General features: G+C 31.4%; 3 protein-coding genes across 6 annotated transcripts; 2 read left to right on the forward strand and 1 right to left on the reverse strand.

The window, feature by feature from the left end:
* Positions 1–52: 52 nt before the first annotated feature.
* On the forward strand, positions 53–5,768 carry LOC103575064 (uncharacterized). Its single transcript, XM_008554684.2, has 3 exons — positions 53–655; positions 3,107–3,316; positions 5,139–5,768. The coding sequence occupies exons 1-3, from the start codon at positions 601–603 to the stop codon at positions 5,306–5,308; spliced, it is 435 nt and encodes a 144-aa protein (XP_008552906.1). The 5' UTR covers positions 53–600; the 3' UTR covers positions 5,309–5,768.
* Positions 5,769–7,515: 1,747 nt separating this feature from the next.
* Positions 7,516–16,065, forward strand: LOC103575067 (uncharacterized). Of its 4 annotated transcripts, none has more exons than XR_008404557.1 (3): positions 7,516–7,740; positions 13,215–13,993; positions 14,672–16,065. XR_008404557.1 is itself a non-coding variant. In XM_014444054.2 (2 exons), the coding sequence occupies exons 1-2, from the start codon at positions 7,580–7,582 to the stop codon at positions 13,798–13,800; spliced, it is 747 nt and encodes a 248-aa protein (XP_014299540.1). In that variant the 5' UTR covers positions 7,516–7,579; the 3' UTR covers positions 13,801–16,065. The 4 variants fall into 4 exon arrangements, 1 of the variants encoding a protein (XP_014299540.1); XR_001345347.2 differs by having other exon boundaries at positions 14,918–16,065; XR_001345348.1 differs by lacking the exon at positions 14,672–16,065 and adding an exon at positions 14,174–14,187.
* A 719-nt stretch (positions 16,066–16,784) lies between these two features.
* On the reverse strand, positions 16,785–21,572 carry LOC103575066 (sentrin-specific protease 1-like). The gene is made up of 4 exons (XM_053743250.1): positions 21,496–21,572; positions 21,229–21,283; positions 17,207–17,353; positions 16,785–17,013 (listed from the first exon to the last, which is right to left on the reverse strand). Exons 1-4 carry the CDS (start codon positions 21,570–21,572, stop codon positions 16,810–16,812), a joined length of 483 nt encoding a protein of 160 aa, XP_053599225.1. The 3' UTR covers positions 16,785–16,809.
* Between the last annotated feature and the right edge of the window lie 467 nt (positions 21,573–22,039).

The following is a 22,039-nucleotide window of genomic DNA, read 5'->3' on the forward strand; positions in this document are numbered from 1 at the left end:
AATAAATTTTATAACTATATATCTATATGCAGTTGATATATTCTATTATCAAAATCAGTTCGTCAAATGAGTTAAATAATAAATGATTAAAGATTAAACGCGCTTGCGTTACTCGTCGGTAGCATTTATCTGTCAAAAGTTGTTGCGAGTCGTCAATGCTCCTCGATATATATCACATACGAGAGAAAACGCGAGTGTTTCAACCATTTTATGTTCTATAAATTATAATATTTATAAATAATAACTTAGTTATATATTCATCAACTTGTCTGCCTAAAAAAAAAAAAAAACGAAATTACTTGACAAGTACATAAACAAAAATATATAAATTTATATTAAGCGTATATTTTTTATCGAATATATACTTTTATATAAACATTTTTATCATCACATTGGAAAAATATAGTTTACATTAACCTCAAAAAACAATAATTTTGACTGAATTTAATAAAAATCAACAAAATATCACGTCAAATGCCTTAAAAATTTATTATTATTATCAATAATATGCTTGAAAGTTATGTGATATTTTTTTAAAAAATTAACTTAGATAATTTAAAAAAAAAAAATAAAAAACTTTTCTAATTATAAAAACAAAAAATGTTAAAATTATTTTGGTTTGTTATTCTTGCCCTTACATTTGGAGTTAATGCTCGTAAGTAAATTTTTATTTTAAATTATTCATGTTTTTCAAATTAATTATTTTGTAAACTTTTTTTTGTAAGTAAATTCAATGTTTTAATAGAATTATACGAGGGTGAGTGTAGCAGACATCACACAAATTTAAAATTATAATTAAATAGGGTAAATAATTGAAAAAGTAATATTTATAAAAAATGCGCTTATTAATTTCAAAATTTTTGATTTAATAGCGCGTTTTTTCAAATTTTATTTTCTTAATTATTTACTCGATTTATTAACAATTTTAAATTTGTCTAATGTCTACTACATTCAATGATATTGAAGTTAGCCGATGTTTAATAATGTTTGGAGTTGATTTAAAATGATAAATTATAAAAAAAAGTATTTTTAAAAATTGCACTTGTAGTTTTTTTTATTTTCTATATGTGCATATTTTTCATTTTTTTTTTTTGTTTGTAATTGATTTGTTAAAAAAAAAAATTCAAAAATTGTTAACTGTTCTGCTAACTTTAGAATCATCTACATTCATGCTCATTAAAAATATTTATAAGTGAATGTAGCAGACTATTGGCAATTTTTTGAATTTTCGAATAAATAAAAAAAAAAATGTGCGTAAAATAAAAATTTAAAAATACGTACTTAGATAATTGAAAACCAGTACGCGAATTTTTTTAAATTTCATTTTTTTTATTTATTTAAAATTTATAAATTGTCACATATCTGCTACATTCGTATTCATAATTATTTCATACATTTTAAAAAATATAAAGAAAAAATTAATTTAAGTATGTTAGAGTATCAAAATTTTTGTAAACATAAATGATAAATATTTTTTTTTAGTATGATTTAAAAAATTAATTTTATAATTGAGCTATCGATGAAAAAAATTCGATATATATTTAATTTAAAAAAAATTTTATAGTCGGAGGCTAATAAAAGTAAAATTAGTAAAAGGAAAAAAAGTAATGAGACGAAAATAAGAGCGATTGTAAATAAAAGAAAATAAGTAATAGACAAGTAAAAGCAATTGAAATCGTGAGCAGCATTAACGCGTCAATCGTAACAACGTGATTCGTCATTGGCTGTCGTTGTAAATATAAAATTGCTTTGTCCGTTTATTCACTCTACTGAGTCTCGACCCCTATTTATATTATATACCGACATTACTATCATCTAACATCCCCTCAAACTCAGCCATACAATCTAACAATATCCAAGGCCTTTTAATATACAAGCTAACACAGGCTCAATCGTCCAATCATCCACTTCCGTTTCTCATTGCTTACACCGATAACTATAATTTCATTTAATTATCATCATTTTTTTTTTATTCATGTATTTTTACTATTTTATTTTAATCATCTAACAGCTTTTCTACAGTTTATATTAAAAAAATTAGATTTTATCGGAGTTTATGTTATTTTATAAAAAACAAAACTTCTGTATATTTTAATTAGAAAATTTCATCTTCAATTATAATTAGATAAATCCAATGGTTACAATTAAAAAAAACATTTTCTGAAAAGCAAAACTAATAAAAAGAATTTGTTGATAAAAAAAAAAAAAAAAATGAGAAATACTTGGTAAATATTTATTTAACCTTTTGAACTTGTAGTATACCAATAGGTTTAGCGTTGAGTCCACATGCTTATTATTAAACTGCTGAAGTGAATACATACATATATATATATCTACACACATAGATATATATTGTGATATTCTGAGTTTGGTTGCGTATTATTATGACTATTACTTTGACTTATCAGTTCAAAGTAACTTTGAATAACTGATGATTCATACAAGTTATGATACAAGACTATTAATTTATTTCAAATAATCTGTATTATCTAAATTAAACGCAATTATAAAAATTGAATTATTTATAAGAATATTTTTAAAAATCTGTTTAAATTTTTTAACAAATATTTTTTTTTAGGTAAATTAGTATTAAAAAAAAATTTTTGATATTCTAATGGAAGAACTTTTGAAATAAAAATATGATACTAAAGTTAGCCGACGTCTTATAATTTTTGGATTTTTTTAAAAACAACAAATTTAAAAATTAAAACATTTCAGAAAATTGCACCTATAGTTTTTAAAATTTTCTACATGTGCATTTTTTTTTTTACTTAATTCAATAGTTAAAAAAAATTCAAACATTTTTAATTGTCTGCTAAGTTAAGGATCATGAAATTACACGTCGTCTAAAAATTTTTGGATTTTTTTAAAATCGATAAATTTAAAAAAAGAAACATTTCAAAAAATTGCACCTATAGTTTTCTTAATTTTCTACATGTGTATATTTTTAGTTTTTTAATTAAATTATGAAAAAACATCCAAAAATTGTTAACTGTCTGCTAACTTCAGCATCATAAAAAAATTTAGAATTTTATTATAATAATAATTTTGAAATAGATAATTTAATATTTTAGATTCATTTATTTATTAAAATTTTTTTTTCTAGATAATATTACAAAATTAGGAAAAAAATGTGATGCTAATAAGTTACCCGTTGATTGTGGAAAAAATCAAGAATGTGTTGGTAACATAAATCAAACATTCCACTGTTACTGTGCACATGATTTTGTGGAATCCGATGGTGAATGTTTGAAAATGTCAACAACTGCTGCTGCGTCTATTGATCCAACAGATCAACAATCTAATAAATCATCAGGTATGATAATCATCATTCTATCTTTAGTATTTATAATTAAAAAAAATCGAATTTTTTTATCAAGCAACTTCACTCATGAAAATATTCTATTATTTTTAAATTTATTTAATATTATATCAAACAGTAAGAAATGAGCCCTCTAAAAATCAAGTCGTGTGTTTTTTTTCTAGTTCTCCATTTTTTTTTTTTTTCGTCGCAATAAATATTCGGATTTAATATGAATTAGTAAATAAAAATTCAAAATATGACGCTGAATGAGGCTCTGAAACAACTTAACAAGTCCACGAAAACTATTAAATTTGAATGTTTTTATGTTTGATCTTTTGTATTTCTTACGAAAACTCCATTTCCCAGAGTTAAATAAACTCCTAAAATTACATAAAAATTTTTGTAACTTTTGAAGACATTAAAAAAAATTAAGTAAACAATTGAAAAAATGAAGTGTCAATTATTAAATCTATGAGGAAATTTTATAAGGCAAATATTGCTCCATTGCAGTTTTGAAAAAATTTGTTTTAAAAAACATTGACAAATAATAAAATAAAGTTTCATTTTATGAAAACGATTGATTATTTATTGAACTGACTTGAGGGAGGTTCGACCAAATCTAATGTAAAAAGGATTTTCCAACTTTAAGATTTTAAACTTAGTATACATGTAAAGAAGTACTTTATCTATGTATTCTCAAAATTTGAATATGACCCACCGCCTAGTTTTTAGAAAAAAAGATTTAAAAATGACGTTTTTAAAGTTCTTATACACAGGCTTTTATGGCTGACAAGCTCCCGACATGACTTATTCGATTTTTTTCATTATTAATGTTCAAAGTTTGAGAAATAAAAAACTAAATGCCATAAACTTGAATATTTTTAGAATATGATAATATTTTAACAATATAGTGTTACCGTTATAATTATTTAAATAATTGAAGTTAAACTTTATTATTTAATCTCGTCTATCGACAGAGATACATACTATTGAGGGTTTGACAACGTCGCGGAAGCAGTTGAGAGAAAAAACAAACATAGATATACATTAGAAAGAGAGACGAGATTATAAATAAATTTTTCCCGCTTTAATTTGAATATCGATGTGTAAGAAGTTTGAACGCGCTGTTGCCCATCTTTTTATTAGATCATATGAGTCAAAAATAACCAAGTCATTTCATTACTTTCTTTAATTAAATAAGTCAAATATTAATTTATGAATTCGTTATGTTATTATAAATTAAAATAATGAATTTTTATAACTATTGGGAGAATTTAGCAAACAAAACATTCAAACACTATTTTGACTCACTAGTTTCGGCCGAACCTCCTTAAACTATTTTATTTTGAATTAAATAAATATTATCAAGGATTTAATATTACTACATAAGGTCAGAGGATTTATTTATTATTAGACTAGTACCTGGAAAAGTTAGGGAATTTCAGTTTCAAAAATTTGCGGTCACCATATAAATTCAAAGTTCAAAATTATATCGAATTTGGAAGTTCACTGACATAAACATTTGTGAAACGCATTTTTCTTACACGAAATACTATTATACACTAAAGTAATGACATTAAAATTAGTCGACGTCTGATAAATTTTGGATTTTTTTTAAAACAATAAATTAAAAAAAAATGTATTTCAGAAAATTGCACTTATAGGTTTTTAATTTTTTTGCAGGTGCATATTTTTAGTTTTTTCTTTTTAATAAAATTGTTAAAAAAAATCCGAAAATTGTTAATTGTCTGCTAACCAGGATCATTAAAAGTAACGTTGATTTGTATAAAAATGATATTAATAGTTATATTAAAAATGTATTTTATTATTTTAGGTAGTTCGGTTGCCATTGGATTATTAATACCGACATTTTTATTAATTTTTGGTGGAGTAGGATTTTGCTGTGCAAGACGATATCGATTATTACCATGCCGACAAAATATATATGGTAATGTTTTGGTAACAAGAGATGAAGACGATGATGATGATCCACCGATCGCGTAAAATAAAACAAGACTGATATAATTAATATATTTCGAATTCTTTGTATGTATCTTTTAAATTTTTTAAATTTAATTAATTCTTATATTTTTTGTAAGTCGAACAAAGTAAAGTGAGTATACTAAGTAAGATAATGGATTAAAAGTTGGGCATTTTTTTTAACTAAATAAAGTTGATTAGTCACTTATAAGCCATTTTTATACAATTAACGTAAATAATGTATAAATAAAGTGTGTATATGTAATAATTTTTTATATGATTATAAAATTTAAAAAAAGGAAAAACAAGGCCAAATGTGTAAATAAATGATTAATAATGTTCATATTTATATACTTCATTACATTAATGATAATATAATAACTATAACGATAATGAACTGAATAATACAAACTAAAATTTATAAATAAGGAAATATTAACTGTGAAAAAATTTTTCATGCGCATTTAATATGTGCAATTATTTTCGCTCAAATATAAACATATTCAATATATCACTGAGATTAGAAATTTTTTTAATGAAATTTATTCTTGCCATTTGTAAAACATTAAAAAAAAATGAATAAATGTTTTTTTGATATTTATTAACAAAATTTTCGTTTTGTTTCTTACAACTGATTTTTGACACTACCTTGTGTGTCTGAGATACAAAAAAAAACCTTGTTTTCGTGATTTTTTTTTCAGACTATCTTCGTATAATATTCTACTAAATTTTCATAAAAAAATATTGAAAAATGAGCCAGTGGTAGTGGGGAGAACCGAGTTACTTAAAAAAAAAGTCTCCATGTTGTAGGCAGAATAACTCATGACTGCTTTATCTGGAATCAAAAAACCAAAAAGATTTCTTTAGTACATAAGTTTACCTTGGATTTGAATAAAAGAATGAACAAAATATTCATTTTTTAATTTTTGGTAAAGGTGCAATAAAAAAAACTCTGATTTTTGCCAAAAATTGCTCTTTTTGTTTAATTAAAAAATAAGTAATTGAAAAAAAAATCCTTCGTTCAAATCTAAGATAAATTTATGTACTAAAAAAATCTTATTGATTTTTTGATTTCAGATGAAGCAGTCATGAGTTATTCTGCCTACGGCATGGAGACTTTTTTTTGAGGTGACTCGTCTCTCCCCACTACCACTGGCTTATTTTTCAATATTTTTTTATGAAAATTTAGTAGAGTATTCTTGGAATGATGTTTAATATTGTCACAAATTTTAAGAATTTTATTCAAGAGGGTACTCTGAAAAAAAAAATCACATAAATATGCTCTTTTTTTTTTTGTATCTCAGGCCCCTTTTCCCCCTTAACCTTTCTTACGTCGCGCTATGAGCGCAGCATCACAACTTTTATTAAAAGATTATTGAAAAAGAAAATAAATTTCTGAGTTTTTTGAATATTTTTTTGATATTTTAAATATTAAAAAAAAAAAATTTATTTTTCTTGTTGGAAAACTTGAAAATCGCCGCGATTTGCTGCTGACCCGAATAAACACAGGCGTTAAAATTGTTCGGATTTTCTGCGCAGAGCTGCCAGTTGTCACCAGTGACTCATTTCCAGTTTATTTAATTCATTTCTTTCTTTAAAATTTTTATTTAATACAAAATTAGTATTTTAGTAAAAAAAGTTATAAAAAAAATTTCAACTGTCTAGTTAGAGAAGCTTGTGTGGTTTTAATCACACCAGCTCGTTTGTGCGATGCGACCAATGAAGGGTAGTGAGACCGCGCGACGGACGGAGGATTAAATAATTTTAAATTATGATGCCACGATGACAAAGTAAAATTTATGATAAGATAAAAAACTCAAAGAAATCTATTGTAAATAAAAATATAATTTAATTAAGATGAATAATCCACAAATTAATGACTCAAAACTTTCCAAAGTCACCTTTGACAGCTTTATTTTGATATAACTCAATCTAATAATGATACAACGTTTTTTAAACAATGTAAATTTATAGATAAAACAAAACTCCATGATGGGTATGTAAAAAAAAAAAAAAATAGAAATGGAACAATCGGGTATTCTGCAAGTTAGCTTTAGAAATGTCCTTTTCGGTCCTTTTTATTTTGTATTTGAGTTAGAAAATACAAGGTAACTAGAATCTAGAATAGTAACTATTCTAGTAAACTTGGGAAAATAGGGATTGAGAAGGTTGACCATTATGTCATCTGCCGAGAAAAATTACAATCAAGGTGATGGTAAACAGTATTAGTTTAGCATTATCAGTGTCTTTAATTATTTATTTTTTTTTTTTTTCTAAATACAATAAATTTTCGAGATGTCTTCGTCAAAAGTAACGTGTTGTATTCGCGGCTGTTCGAATATGCCGTATAAAAATAATACACAGGTGAAATTTTATCGTTTCCCCGAAAGTTCACTGAACACCGCGTGGATAACCTTCAAACGTCAAAAATGGGTAAACGCTGTTAAAAATCATGTGTAAGTAGCGCTTAATTAAAAAATTGTATTAATTATCATTTTTTGAATAATCAATGTAATGGCAGATATCAGAAAAGTTTAAAATTTTTTTTCTCCAAATGATAATAATAATAATAAAATTTTATTACAATGTACAGTTACAATTATAATTCTTTACATTTTTTCCATATATTATCTGCATTTTAAAAGAGGTGTTTCCCTTTCTGTACTACATTATTTACTTTTTTTTTTTTTTTTTTTTTTTTTTATACTGCACTCGTTTCCCAGCTGCCTACGGACACTCCTGCGTCTCTTTTACCACTGCTGTTCTTCACCTCCAATTCTTAACCCTCAGTTATGCCACCATCCTCACTGTTGACTAACTGCTCAAATTTTTTAATGTACGAGCAGATCTCATAAATTGGCTCGCCCCTAAGCGTCTATGTCAACATATATTCGAAGTCCACCTCCACTTTGTTACCTCTCCATTCTTCAATTAACTTTTTCACCTCTCCTTTAACTTTCATCATAGTTTCTCTGTATTTAAATATGTGTTCAAGATTCTCCTCTTCATTTCCACATACTCTGCACATCCAGTCTTGGTAACCTTTTTTTCCTGCCCTTCCTATGTTGCCACACCTTAGTCTGCACTACGTTTCCTTTATCCAAGACTGTATTTTTCTGTCCCTCCAGTATGGTTCCTTCCCCAGACATGTTTTCAGGAATTTGTATCTGCTATTATATGTCGAGTTCATTATTTTTACATCCTCGCTTTTTTCTATAGGTGCCTTGTAGTATTCCAAGCCTTCATCCAATCTCTTTTCAATCTCTTCTATTGCTGCCTTCTTCCATATTTTTTCTATCATGTCCTCACACCTCATTTCTGTCAGACCTTTCAGTAGCTCCTTACTCCATGGCGATGGTTCTTTATTCAAAATTCCTCTGCACTCTTCTCTTAGGCATAACTTCACCCATCTGTCCTCCTTCTTCTTCAAGATGTCTCTCAGGTACCTGCACGCTCTTAGCCTGATAGTGAAACCCAGACTGTTCACTCCTGCTTCCTTTCTCCAAATGTACTCGGGCGTATTTTTTGTCAGCCCCATCGCTGCTTTGCAATACCTATTATACACTGCTGCTATTTCTCTGCTGCCTTTCCACCCCCATCTTTCCACCTCATAAAGAGCCCCTGACTTCACCATTGTGTTGTACAGGTATATTCTGTCCTTTAGCTTGTCCCTCCCGGCCCTTCTTATCGGTCCCCATGTTGCATTCAGCGCCTGCTCTTTCCCAACTAGAGACCTTTTGTGTTTGATCCAGTTACTCGCACTCGTCATCCAGCATCCTAGATACTTAAATTCTTTAACTTCCTCGATCTCCGCTCCATCAAAAATCCACTTTCTTGCTGCTCTTTTTTCATTTCTGCTTCTTCTTCCTATCCTCATGATTTTTGTTTTCTTCATGTTTATTTTCATACCGTTTTTTCTCGCATACTCCAGCAACACTTATCATTTTCTTCATGGATGCCTCGTCCTCTGCCACCACCGCCACGTCATCTGCGTACTTCCCTACATACATATTTATTTTTCCCATCGTTGCTCCACCCAGTTTTCTCCTCATGTATTCGTCATCCAAATCGTCTATATAAATGTTGAACAGCAGGGGGCTGAGTGGACACCCCTGCCTCACTCCTTTTCCTGAACCAAACTGCCTTGTTGTCTTTCCTCTCACTCTTACTCTGTTGTACGTTTTTTTGTAGATAGCTTTTATCATTCTCAGCATTCTACCCCTGACCCCTGCCTTTCTTAACTTTTTGCATAAATTTTTTCTGGGAACGCTATCGAACGCCGTCTCAAAGTCCACAAAACACAGCACATCCCCCTTCCTTCTTTTGATCCCGTTGTTAATTAATGCGTTCAGTACAAAGACCTGGTCCCTCGTTCCTCTGCCTCTTCTGAACCCTACCTGGCTTTCCTGTATGACTCCGTTTTCCTCACTCCACTTTTCCAGCCTCGCCGTCATTATGTTTGCCATGATTTTATACCCGACATCCAGTAATGATATCCCTCTGTGGTTTTCCGGTTTATCTGGATCTCCTGCCTTAAATATTGGCGCTATGTACGCCTCTTTCTACCCCTCTGGTATCTCTCCTGCCCTCCAACATTCATTTAATGCCTCCAGCATCACCTCTTTCCCTTCCTCCGGTAGTGCTTTGTAAAACTCTGCCCCTATCCCGTCTTGACCCGGAGCTTTCCTGTTTTTCATTCTTTTTAGTGCCGCATGTAACTCTGCCCCTGTAATGACCTTCTCCATAGGGTCTTCTTCCTCCCCCAGGATCGCTTCATCTTTGTCATCCTCCCCCGTCTTGTTTAAAGCTAACCCCTGCTCCAGATTCAGGGCTTCGCTGTTACTTGTTAGCCCATCTTCCTCCTCCTCCCCACCCAGCGTCTTCTGAAAATGCCCTATCCACTGCTCTTCCCCTATTTCTTTACTTACTTGCACCCCTGCCTTACCTCTGAATGCATTCACTACGTCCCACCATTCCGCCATACTGCGGCTTTTGTTTATTTTGAATCTTTTTTCCTTCACCCATTCTTCTGCTCTTTCCCTGCACCGACTCTTATATTCTTTTCTGCTTTCTATCAACTCCTTTTTACTTGTCACGCTCTTCTCTTTTAAATGCTTCTTGAGTTTTTTGAAAACTTTCTTTCTCAGTTCTCTGCACTCACCATTGATCCACGGTTTCCCTTTTTTTCTTTCTTTGCCACTTCTGTACTCCATTTCACACACTCTTGCTGCAATTTTCGTGGTCTCGACCAGTTCATCCCATCTTCTCTTATCCCCTCCTCTCACCCTCTCATTCCACTCTTTCCTCCATACCACCTGATATTCCTCCGTTTTCTCTGCCTTCCACCTAAGCTTGTAGCTCTCACCTTCCACTCCACCCGCTTCCATCTTTACAGGCTCTTTTTCTGGTTCATCCGCCCTTGCCTCGCCCCCTTCTTCCTCCTTTAGTGTTAAGACAATCGGGAGGTGGTCCGAGTCAGTCCTGGCGACAACTTCCAGCATGGATATCTCATACACTTTTTTCTCTCCCATTCTCATGACCAGGTCAATCACCGTACTGCTATCCTCTGCGCCTCCTCCCACAAAAGTTATTGCCCCTTTACGATCCCCCTCCACTCTTCCATTCAATATGCTCAGCCCCAGCTCTTCACATACTCTTAGCAACCTTCTTCCTTCCCAGTTTATCACTTTATCCTGAGACTCCCTCTTTTGTAGCCCGACTTGTCCCACTTCATCATCTTCTAATCCAGGTTCTTCTCCAGTTCTTGCGTTCATATCCCCGACTATCACAGTATCTTCTCCTTTATATATGCCATCTTCCAGGATCTTTCTTAGTGGTCCCTCCAACTTTTTCATGCCTACGTTGTTGTATACTGTTATCAATGTCAGGCCTCTGCCTTCTTTTTTTAGTTCTGCTTTCATCCCGAACTCCCATTCTTTTACTTCCCACTCCTTAGCCCATTCTTTTTTTATGCCCATCACCTGCCCACCACGCCCTGCCTTTCTTTACTTTCTTATCTTTGGTGGCGCTTTTAAAATGCCATGTGTATTTGTCACTCAACCACCTTCTCGCCCTTTCTTCTTTGTCTTTTGTGACCCACGTTTCCTGCAGAACCACCACTTCCCTTCTTTTAATCCATTCTCTCATTTCCTCTACCTTCTTTAGACCTGCAACATTCCAAATTATGATCTGCCACTCTTTTTCGCTTTTATTTCTAGCTTTGTCTTCATCTTTATTACTGTTTATTTTTTTTTTTGCTTGTCCTTTTGCTATTACCCTTGTTTTTCCTCATTTGCTCCGGTTCTCCGAACTCCCTACTCCCCTCTTACCTCGTCTCTCTGTCTTTGTCTTTTGAGAAGTTCCGCCATTTTCATTAGCCGCCCTAGTAACTCGTCCCAGTACCACCATACTCCTTCCACCAGCATCTTCATGTAATTTCTACTGGCCCTCTTGCCCTCTTTCCTCAGTCTTTGAACCTCTTCTTCTAGCCATTGGAGTACCCTTGCCTGTTGTTCCGTGTGGTCATCATCCACCCAGATGCCTGTTTCCTTTAACAAAGACTTTTTTTTCATTAGCTTTAGTTTTGACTCTACTTTGTCCAAGGTCAAGATATAGTTTTCTTTGCCCTCCTTAATCTCCCTCGTGCTTCTTACAATGATGACTTTTTCCCCCAGCTTTTTGCAAATGATTCTATATTTTTGAAATTTATAATTCCGAAATACCTCAGAATTGTACCGAAAAAAACCACGCCGATTAACAATACGTTTGCACGCTTTGCTTGCCCAGATGGCGCTCTCTCCAAATGATAAATTATTATCGAGAAAACTTTAATTAAAACAAAAAATGCTTTTTTTTTTTTTACGAATTTTTATTAGACGTATGGATTGAGCAAATTTATTGAAACCTTTTGAACATTATTAAGTATAAATTCAACAACTTTAAGTAATTTTTTCATGCGAAAATATCAATAAATGAGCCGGTGACGGAGCTTTTCCAAGAACGTCTTTTGAAATAGACGATTTGAGGTGAGCACTTATTTTAGCTGGAAATTATTCGAAATAAAAAATCATTGAAATTTAGTCAAAGTATCATTAATTCCTCTTCCCAAAGATCTCTGATTTTTTCAATTTTTTGTGGTCATTTAAGGTAAAAACTGTTATTTTTTACGAAAAATTGCGCCATTAATTAGGTAGAAAATCCTCTTCATGTAAACAAAAATTTGCAAACTTAACGTTGCCCAGGCGGCACAAAAAAAAAATTGTTGACTTTTTGTTAAATTTAAGGCAACAATTTGTTATAGTGTAACTAATTGTTAACACAAAGTTAACAACTTTTTTTTGTGCCGCCTGGGATTGGAGGAGGTATTTTATATCTAGAAATTGTGTACCAAGTTTGAAATTAATCGGTAATGTAGTTTCTAAATAGCAGGGCTCACAGACTATGAAAAAGTAGTTTTGTGGAAAATGCGTTTATAGTATGGAGGGTAGAGGTACCTCTACCCTCCATAGTTTATAGTTTTAGAAGAAAAAAGTGAAAAAAAAAAAAAATGTTGCTTTTTTTTAACTTAGTTGAGGAGGGGGTGAAAAATATCCCTGAGGCAAGAAGGCCCTTCTTAAAAATTCGATAAAAAAAAATTTATTTTTTTTAACCTTGGGGAGGGTAACGCAAGGGTTGCTCTGATTGACTTGAAATTTTAGGACAATATTCTTGAAATGTTTAACTATAAGAAAACCGAAAAAAAATCCAATTTTTTAAAAATGCTAACCTTTACCCCCCCCCCTCCCTCCTCTTAAATAAAATAAAAAAAACTTTAAGAACTTGCTGACTTCAATCTTATATAGTAAGTTTAAATAATGAACTATTATGAAGAGACAAAAAGTAAACATTGGTATAAAATGAATTTTCAATTTTTTTTTTTATTACATTTCAGAAAGCATCAGAAGGATTGGGAACCAAATAAAAATACAAGGATTTGTAGTGCTCATTTTATCAACAATCAAAAATCAGAACATCCACTGCATCCATCTTACATACCGACAATTTTTCCTGGAAAAAAAAATACAAAAAACAATATTCAGTTAGTTCAACGGTTTGAACGGTTACAGCAACGGAAATCAAGGACTAATATAATTAATAATACAATCCCAAATAATAAGAATAATAATAATGGTTTAGACACTAGTAATAAAACTGTAATAGCAGCTGACGAGGATCAAAATTCTTCCGAAATTGAACCACAGAATATAGAAACTTGTCATGTTTCTAATATTGTTCTCCAAGCAGCAAGTCGTAGTGTAATCTGTCAAACTGAGAAACTAATTAGTGAAAGTATTTTAGATAAGCATACGTATTTTTTTTGTAATATTCATACTTCCGATGGTGTTAGTACTGCAGAAGTGCAAGTAAATTTACCAATTAAAAAGACATCGGAAAAAATGTGTCAAGTAAATTTTCCGACTTTACGAAAGCCTATCAAAGATATGGGATGTGATCTAATCAGTCAAGGTTCAAGATGATCAATCTTTAAGCAGTTTAGCCGGCGTCAAATTTTCCATTTTTTTTAAATATTCTTCTAGATTCTAAATCATCAAAAGTTGATGAGAGATGTAAATTATTAATTTTACCTTGATAAAATTAAAAACTGGCGTTACATTCACCGCACTAGGGGTATTATTTAATATCCATCGAACTCCAGCGCAAAAAATATTTGTAAGTAATTTACAGCAACTCAATATTTTATTTAAAAAATGGTATTTGTGTGGGATCAGTTCCACCACATTTTCCAAAGTTCCAAGTTTTTGCACATCAAATATCTATAATTAATTTTTTTCTGTGTTCTGCTATACTGCGGATTAAATTTCCTGTATGTGTTTATGTTTCTAATACTAGATATCTATCCGGACCTTGTAACTAAAGTGTGCAAAATTGATAAAAATAACATAAAATCATTCAAATTTTCAAAAATAAATATTATCTAATACATAAAGTAATTTTATATAATACCGTAAGAAGGACGGTGGTGATAGAAAGGTCTAACTAAGATTTAAAAAATTTTTAAAACTCTGTGTAATTTCAATATTCTTAAGGTGTACAAAAGCTTACCTAACATTTTGTTACAAGTAGTTTGAACGGTATCCGCCTTCTTTTGCTACACGGAAAGAATTTTTGTATGAATATTGCCCACAACACCGTTATTACGCCTGTGTGTACTAGTAAGAGATGTAGTCTAAGGCAAGAGTACGTTAACATAGCCTTACTGATGAGTCCGTTAACGTGCTGCGGACGAAACTACACACAATACGGCAAACAGGCATATATCTTAAGTTTTGGTGTTTGACTTAAAAGTCAGGACATAGAATAATAAGAAAATTATGTCATTTATTGTAGCGCAGCACGGAACTGAAAAATTTCAAAGAAAAATCCAAAATAAGGGCATTTGTATACCTTTGGTATACACTTATAGCTGATTTACACTTATTAAACATCTAAGTAAGCAAATTAAATTTGAATCTGCCGATAAATGCTTGTGGTTGAAATTGGACTAGAAGCCATTGGTCTAATTTTGGATTTTTGCTTATTAAAATACGTATGGATCCCTCTTGAAAACATTTACCAAAAAAATTTATATTTTAGCCATCAAAAGCTACTATACAAGCAACTTTACCGGAAGCTTTTAAAATACATTATCTTGAAACACGATTAATAATTGACTGCACTGAAGTAAACAGAATTGTCACCAGAAGTGAAACAAAGAGTTTTAATATACTCTGAATATAAACATCATCAAACAGTTAAATTTTCGGTTAGGTGTACTCCAAATGAAGTTCTAAGCTTTTTATCTGTGCTATGATGGTCGCTCTAGTGATAGATTCATTACGAACGATCGTGGATTAGTCGATTTTATAGAACCTGGTGGTGTTCTAGCAGACAAAGATTTCCCCCAGATAAAAACGGCAGTGGAAAAAAAAAATGCAATTTTTATTATGTCTCCATTTAGCCATGGCACACAATGTACACTAGAGGAAATAGAAGGAACATATAACATTAATTCGGTGAGAGTTCACATTGAAAGAGTGAATCAAAGAATCAAAGATTTTAAGATTTTTTCAAAAGCTACAGTATTTTTACTTCCTCACATCGATCAAATTGTATTTGTAGTATGCTGCTTGATAAACATTGAAAACCGATAATGAAAGAACAATCCATAAGCTGTGAAAATCGATAAGAAAAAAAATTATAATAAATTTAACAGGCATCTGCAAATTTTTGAAACAAATAAATTGTTCTAATAATAGTTTATAGAAAATTTTTAAAGTGGAAATTTACGGAAACTATCAATGCAATATTTCAAAAGATGTTTCTTTAGTATTAATATAAATTTTTTTGACAAAACTAAACAATTGTCAGATGTCTACTAACTTTTTTATCAAAGAAGTAAAATATTAAAATAATTATACATAATCAATGATGATACAAATACAGTTGAATCCATAAAAGAATGGGCTTTTCTCCTTACTATTAAGGTTTTCCCACTCCGTACTGACGCATGCACTGTAATATGAAAAATATCCTTATGCGAGTAGCGTGAAGTATAGACAGATTTTCTGTGATGTATATCGTATAGCTAATGGTGATTATAGAAATATAAAATAGCGCTACCTGAAGTTAATATTATTAAGAAATTCAAAACTAGGAAGGGAATTAATTAAATTTTATAAAAAGAACAATACCTAAACTTATAAAATTAAACATAAGCAAATGATGATCGAATAAAAAAAATAAAATAAATCAGTTAATAATATGTACTACAAATTATTTATTTTATAAATTTTTATATTTGAACAAAATGTGCAAAAATAAAACATTTTTTTTTAATTTCCGAATCGTACTTAGTGGATAGTGTACCACGAGCGGGAATTGTAATAATATTATCCTGCAATAATAATTTTGTCAAGGAAAAAGCATTGTCGCATTGAAGTAAGTCCACACTATGTGAATTAAACATGAAAAATTTAGGTTTCGGAGTTTTAAAAGTTTTGATTGATACCGTTTTGGAGTTTCCAATAAAAAGAAAACCACAAGTTTCTGCGATATCGATGCCATCGATTTTAAATCTAACATCTTTGCCCTTAATTTTGATGTTTCTTAGCAGCTCACTGAAATCTAAATAATTGTGAGATGTCTGTCTCAGATCAGAAAGGCATTGAAGATAATATTTATCGTCTTCAATTAAAATATTATCCAAGACTTCAGATGTTACATCTTTAATTATAGAAGACAAACTTAAGATGGCATACGTCGAAATAGCCGAGCATTGTGAGTTTTCCCTGGGGTGTTTAAAAACAGTTTTTGTTCCTTGATGGAAACTAGCCGATTGGTAAACACGTACTCCAAGTATCTCAGTCATTAAGCCTTTCTTCTTATCATGTTTAATAATCTCGCTATCTGCCATTACTTTAGTTGCCTTCATATCCTATAAAAAGAAAGAATACAAAACATGTTTTCTGTAAATAATCTAAAATTTATTAATAATAACTTACAGGGGGATTATTAACCGCGAATTCATCCGAATAACTCAATTGACCTGTTAAGATATCAGTCAATGTTCTGAGCCTTATGAAAACCATATCTTTCGGCGAAAAATTTAACCTTGAATTTCTTGACAAGCATTCTCCGTATGTACATATGAATACTCCACAATCATTTAAATTATTTTGGAGGGGAATATCCTGTTATAAATTATAAATAAGTTAATAAGCAAGTCACATCAATTTCAATAGATTTTTAACATAAAGAAAGTACCGTGGTGTGTATTTTTTTCCACATCATTTTGTGGAAAGGTCGTTTTTCTTTGTTTTCATATTCACGCTCCAAATAATTCAAAATATTTATAACATTTTGTTACACATGTACATATAGTACAATACCTACATTTAAGCACTCATGATTTTTTTTCCCTAAACTATCAAAATATTTAATAGTTGTTTCCAGTACATTTACAGAACACAAACACCAATGATTCCCCAAATGGATTGGTATCAGTAATAAGCTCTTAGAAAATATGTTATCCTACAAATAAAAAATTTATAATTATATTTAAAATTTTAATGGAAAAAAGTTCAGCAGCTGATTAGCGATCAAGAGCCAAACATATAAATTATACATAGTGATATCTTATACAGCAGTATTTTAATAAAATCTTATTGGTTTTTGTTAATGTATCTCTTAAGATAAAACAAAATAATAATCATAATTTTCCCACAGTAAATTTTTAATACATTTAAAATAACTTAATGTTTGCTTACTGATAAGAATAAGGTCTTTATTTTTTTTATAATGTATTATTATTTTAATTGAATTCTATTTATTTCTAAAACCATAATCTTCACTTTTTTTTAAGACCATCGCTGAAGTGATCTGTGACTATATTTCTACTAACTGCCATTCCAATCTTGGAAAACCAAATTTTTGGTGTTAGTTTTAAAATTTATGAATTTGATTTGTAATTATCGCGCCAAATAAATAAATAGATCAACGCGCCTTCTTCAATACAGTAGTAGTAGTTTGTTTATTGGCTTGAACTGTGTAGTTCATTTAGCCGTTAGTAGATTTTGCTTGTTTCGCGGGAGTTTTTTAAATGTTTAGTCCAGATCTGTTGATGAAGTTGTACAAAATATATGCGTGTTGAGCTGTTGGCTTGTTCAAAATGTTGCTGATGTCCATCGGAGGATTAAATTTTAGTTTTTTCGGGATTTTTAGAAACGTTGGTCGATGTTTGTCGTAGAGTGGACAGTGCCAGAAGATGTGGTTAAGATCTTGTGCTGGGTATCCACAGTTACAGGCTGGTAAATCACTAAGATTTTTCCTAAATGTGCTATGGTTCAAGCTGTAGTGATTTAGGCTCATGCGGCAGAATGTTGTTATCACTGGTCTGGGTAGGTTTAACTTGCGAAACCATGGCTTGGCGAAGCCCTTGTAGTAATATCTGAAGTATTGTTGGCCCTTATTTCTGCTGTTGTACTTGAGTAGCTTGTCTGTAGAAGCCTGGATTTGGGAAGAGGATATTGATATTAAGTCTGTATATGGTAGTTTGATATTATAGAATCTATTTGCAGTAGTACCGATTTTTGCCAAGTTGTCAGCAATTTCATTACCTTGAATGCCTACATGGCTGGAAATCCATATTAGCATGATACTTGAGTTGCATTCTGAGGCCGTCATTAGTTTTTGTGTAGCGAGTTGTGTCAAGTAGTTTTTAGGGTTGTCCATGTTTAGATTTTTTATTGCTTGCAGGTCACTCAAGGAGTCAGTAAAGATTACTGCTTTAGTTAATTTATTGTTTATAATGTGCTCAATGGCCTTAATAATAGCCGAACATTCAGCAGTAAAGATGGAAGCCTGGCTTGGTATAGACATCGAGTACTCGAGGCTGAGCTGTGGGCTGTAAATACCGATTCCTACATTTTGATCTTCAATGGTCTTAGAGCCGTCGGTGTAAAAATGAGTAGAATCTTTGAAGTTGAGTTCTAGAAACTTTTTGAATAGTGCATTAGTATTGGGTGGTGTCAAATTCTGGAAGTCTCTTCCTGAGACTAGATCGATCTCTGAGGAGAAGAGTCTTATTTTAAAGGAGAATTGGTAGGGGATAGGCAGACGATGTGAATAGATTAATAATTCGTAGTTTTTAAATTTTCTATAGTTTTTGAGTAAAAGAAATGAGCTGTCGATGTTTGGAGATCTTTTCCTTCTACTGATGGAATTTACAAGGTGGTCTAGGGTTTTTGTTACTGCAGATGAGATCAATGAGAGAGACTTCAGAGCATAGCGGTTTGATAGTTCGTCTAGTCTTAGTTTTAATGGTGTAACACCTGTCTCTGCTGTAAGAGAGTTAATGGAAGTAGATATTCTAGCGCCAATTGATAGTCTCAGTGCTTTGTTCTGTATTTTGTTAAGTTTTCCTAGTCTACTATGACAGGAGGTGTTAAGTATGTGACATCCGTATTCTATTTGGCTTCGAATAAGGGATTTATAGATGTTAAGCAGAGTCATGGGATCTGCTCCCCACCAGGTACCCCTAAGGGATTTTATGATATTAGTTAATTTTTTGGCTCTACAGGTTAGATATTCGTAGTGTATCCTGAAGCTTAGCTTAGGGTCTAATTTAATCCCTAGGAGAGTAACAGAGCTTGTTGGTCTTATTTTATGGTTGCCAATTGTGATGTAAAGAGCGTGATCAGTGTTAATTTTCTTATGGGTGATATGACAGAGAGACTAATCTTGCCAAGTCTGGTCGCACCTAGTATTATAGTCGAATATTAGGGCGCCACTGGAAGATGGACTCGGCCTTCCAGAACCGGATGTTGTAGGATTTTATTTTAATTAATTGAGACTAATTATTTATTCAGGATCGTTTGTAATATTTTGTGAGTGAGAAGAGGAACTATAGAATAGGCTGAAATAATGTTAATCCAAATTATTTTATTTTAAGCACCTTGCTTTATTTCATTGACCTTGTGACAATAACTATTACTTATGGCAAACTAATATTCTTATGGCAAACTACTGAGTCCCCTGGACATTACTTATGACAAACTAATATTTTCCTTATGACAAACTAAATTTCCTTATGACAAACTAATATTTTCTCGTCCCCTGGACGGTAACTTATGACAAACTAAATTTTCTCGTCCCCTGGACGGTTCCTTATGACAAACTAAATCTCGTCCCCTGGACGGTTTCTTATGACAAACTAAATCTCGTCCCCTGGACGGTTTCTTATGACAAACTAATATTTTCTCGTCCCCTGGACGGTAACTTATGACAAACTAATATTTTCTCGTCCCCTGGACGGTAACTTATGACAAACTAAATCTCGTCCCCTGGACGGTTTCCACACCCACACACCCACGTTAAAATATACCTCGTCCCCTGGACGGTAAACCTTAATATTATTTTAAAAACATCCCCTGGATGTATAATTGTTTAAAATAACTTAACATGTCCACCGGACCTAAATCACAGACACAGTTTTCCTTTACTAAATTTACTGACTCGACTTTGAACTCTACTTTATTTTATTTAATTCGTACTCAATGACACCACTTTCTTTTACTCAATTATTAAACTTGATATTTTAATATAAAATTGCACTAATAAAATTTCCAGTATAAACATTTCACAACTACTTAATTCTCACTGATTCATTTAATTCATTTATTAATTTTCACTGTCTTATTTAATTCAATTATATTTATTAATTAATTAATTTTGGTTTTAATTTAATTATTAATTAATTAATTTTCACTGACAAATTTTCCTTTAATAATTGCTTCCAATATATATATTTAATTTACTCGAAATTTTCTGATAATTATTCTTACTCAACTTAATTTACTGACAAAATAATCCATTCTTATGTTTTACTCGACACAATTTTATCGTAATTTTTCTAGCGTCTTATTTTTGATTTTATAATTTTAATTAGAATTATTTTAACATTATTTTATAATTATTTTATGACTAATTTTACGACTAGAATTACGTTAAAATTGACTAGAACATTCGGCCGGCGAATTGGTGTCGCAAGGCCTGAAATTACGATTTTATAACGCGGGAAATTTTTGTCTAGAGCGGCCGACAGGCCTGAATACATTTATTAAAATTATTGAATTTAATTATTGAATAATTTACGCGGAAAAATTTATTTTATTCCAGCCGAGAGGCCTCGAATGAAATAAATTTCGAGTTACAGCAGAACGACGAGTACACGGCAAAGATTTTACGTAAATTTCGGGACTCCGAGACGCGTGATTACACTAGCCGACGGGCCTTGAAATATCAATCTAATATCGCGAAACCAGCAGAAAGATATTAAGTAAATTAATTATCATTAATTCGGCCCTCAACTATTTAAGTTAGAGGCCTGAATTAATTATAATTTTTACCTCGAGGAAACTCAAACAGTCCTGATGAGAAGGTATCAAGTGGTCTCGTCGCCTCCTTTATGTTTCTCTCCGCTGGTCTGCACTCTCTCTCTCGTCACCCAGAAATTTCAATTGGTAATCTGTCAAGGAACAATACGCATTAATATTTTGCTAAGTTATCGATTATTATAATTATTGGCCTAAAGGCCTAATAATTATTTGAACAGTTAAATATAAATTAATTATCGCCTCGTTCCACGTGAAGCGTGAACGGACGTATATATTTACCTTGATGATGCTAAGTTTGCGTCCGTTGGTTCTCGTCGTCTGGACAACTCTTGACTTCCTTTTGTTCCGCAGTCCATTATATCTTTTCACTCCCGTCCACTTCTCCGGAAACCTATTCCCACTTTCTTAAACTAAAGGAAATGACGAACGGACGGGCCTTAGTGATCTATGCGACACCCGGTGACTAGTCGCAACACTACTCGTAACTTACGAGGTCATCGGCCGGTTATGGCGGGAACGAAATTCAAATTCAGATTTATTTATTTAATTATGTTCATTAAAATTACCCTGTCACAGTGAAAATTATAATTTTCGTTTTTTCTTTCAATAGTTTAAGGTTTCTCTTGCTTTGAAAATTATGGACGCTGTCTATTGTGGCTTGTAGTGAGTCAAAGGCTGTTAAAATGTTATCGTCCTCGTATTCAATGGTGATGTCATCCGCAAATTTTCTGCTCCTGCAAGATGGTAGAATATGAGAGAGGAGTTTGGATATATAAAAGTTGAAAAGGAAGGTACTTGAGATAAGGCTTTGCCCGGTTCCTAA

This window comes from Microplitis demolitor, chromosome 2 (assembly GCF_026212275.2).
Source record: "Microplitis demolitor isolate Queensland-Clemson2020A chromosome 2, iyMicDemo2.1a, whole genome shotgun sequence".
NCBI lineage: Eukaryota > Metazoa > Arthropoda > Insecta > Hymenoptera > Braconidae > Microplitis > Microplitis demolitor.

Excerpts from the sequence above, each read along its gene's own strand:
- LOC103575064 (XM_008554684.2), top strand. The coding sequence starts at position 601 with ATGTTAAAATTATTTTGGTTTGTTATTCTTGCCCTTACATTTGGAGTT. Across the intron at positions 656-3,106 it reads TACATTTGGAGTTAATGCTC|ATAATATTACAAAATTAGGA; the intron begins GTAAGTAAATTT and ends TTTTTTTTCTAG. Across the intron at positions 3,317-5,138 it reads ACAATCTAATAAATCATCAG|GTAGTTCGGTTGCCATTGGA; the intron begins GTATGATAATCA and ends TTATTATTTTAG.
- LOC103575067 (XM_014444054.2), top strand. The coding sequence starts at position 7,580 with ATGTCTTCGTCAAAAGTAACGTGTTGTATTCGCGGCTGTTCGAATATG. Across the intron at positions 7,741-13,214 it reads AACGCTGTTAAAAATCATGT|AAAGCATCAGAAGGATTGGG; the intron begins GTAAGTAGCGCT and ends ATTACATTTCAG.
- LOC103575066 (XM_053743250.1), bottom strand. The coding sequence starts at position 21,572 with ATGGACTGCGGAACAAAAGGAAGTCAAGAGTTGTCCAGACGACGAGAA. Across the intron at positions 17,354-21,228 it reads ACTGTTTGAGTTTCCTCGAG|GATAACATATTTTCTAAGAG; the intron begins GTAAAAATTATA and ends TTTTATTTGTAG. Across the intron at positions 17,014-17,206 it reads AGTGCTTAAATGTAGGTATT|GATATTCCCCTCCAAAATAA; the intron begins GTACTATATGTA and ends AATTTATAACAG.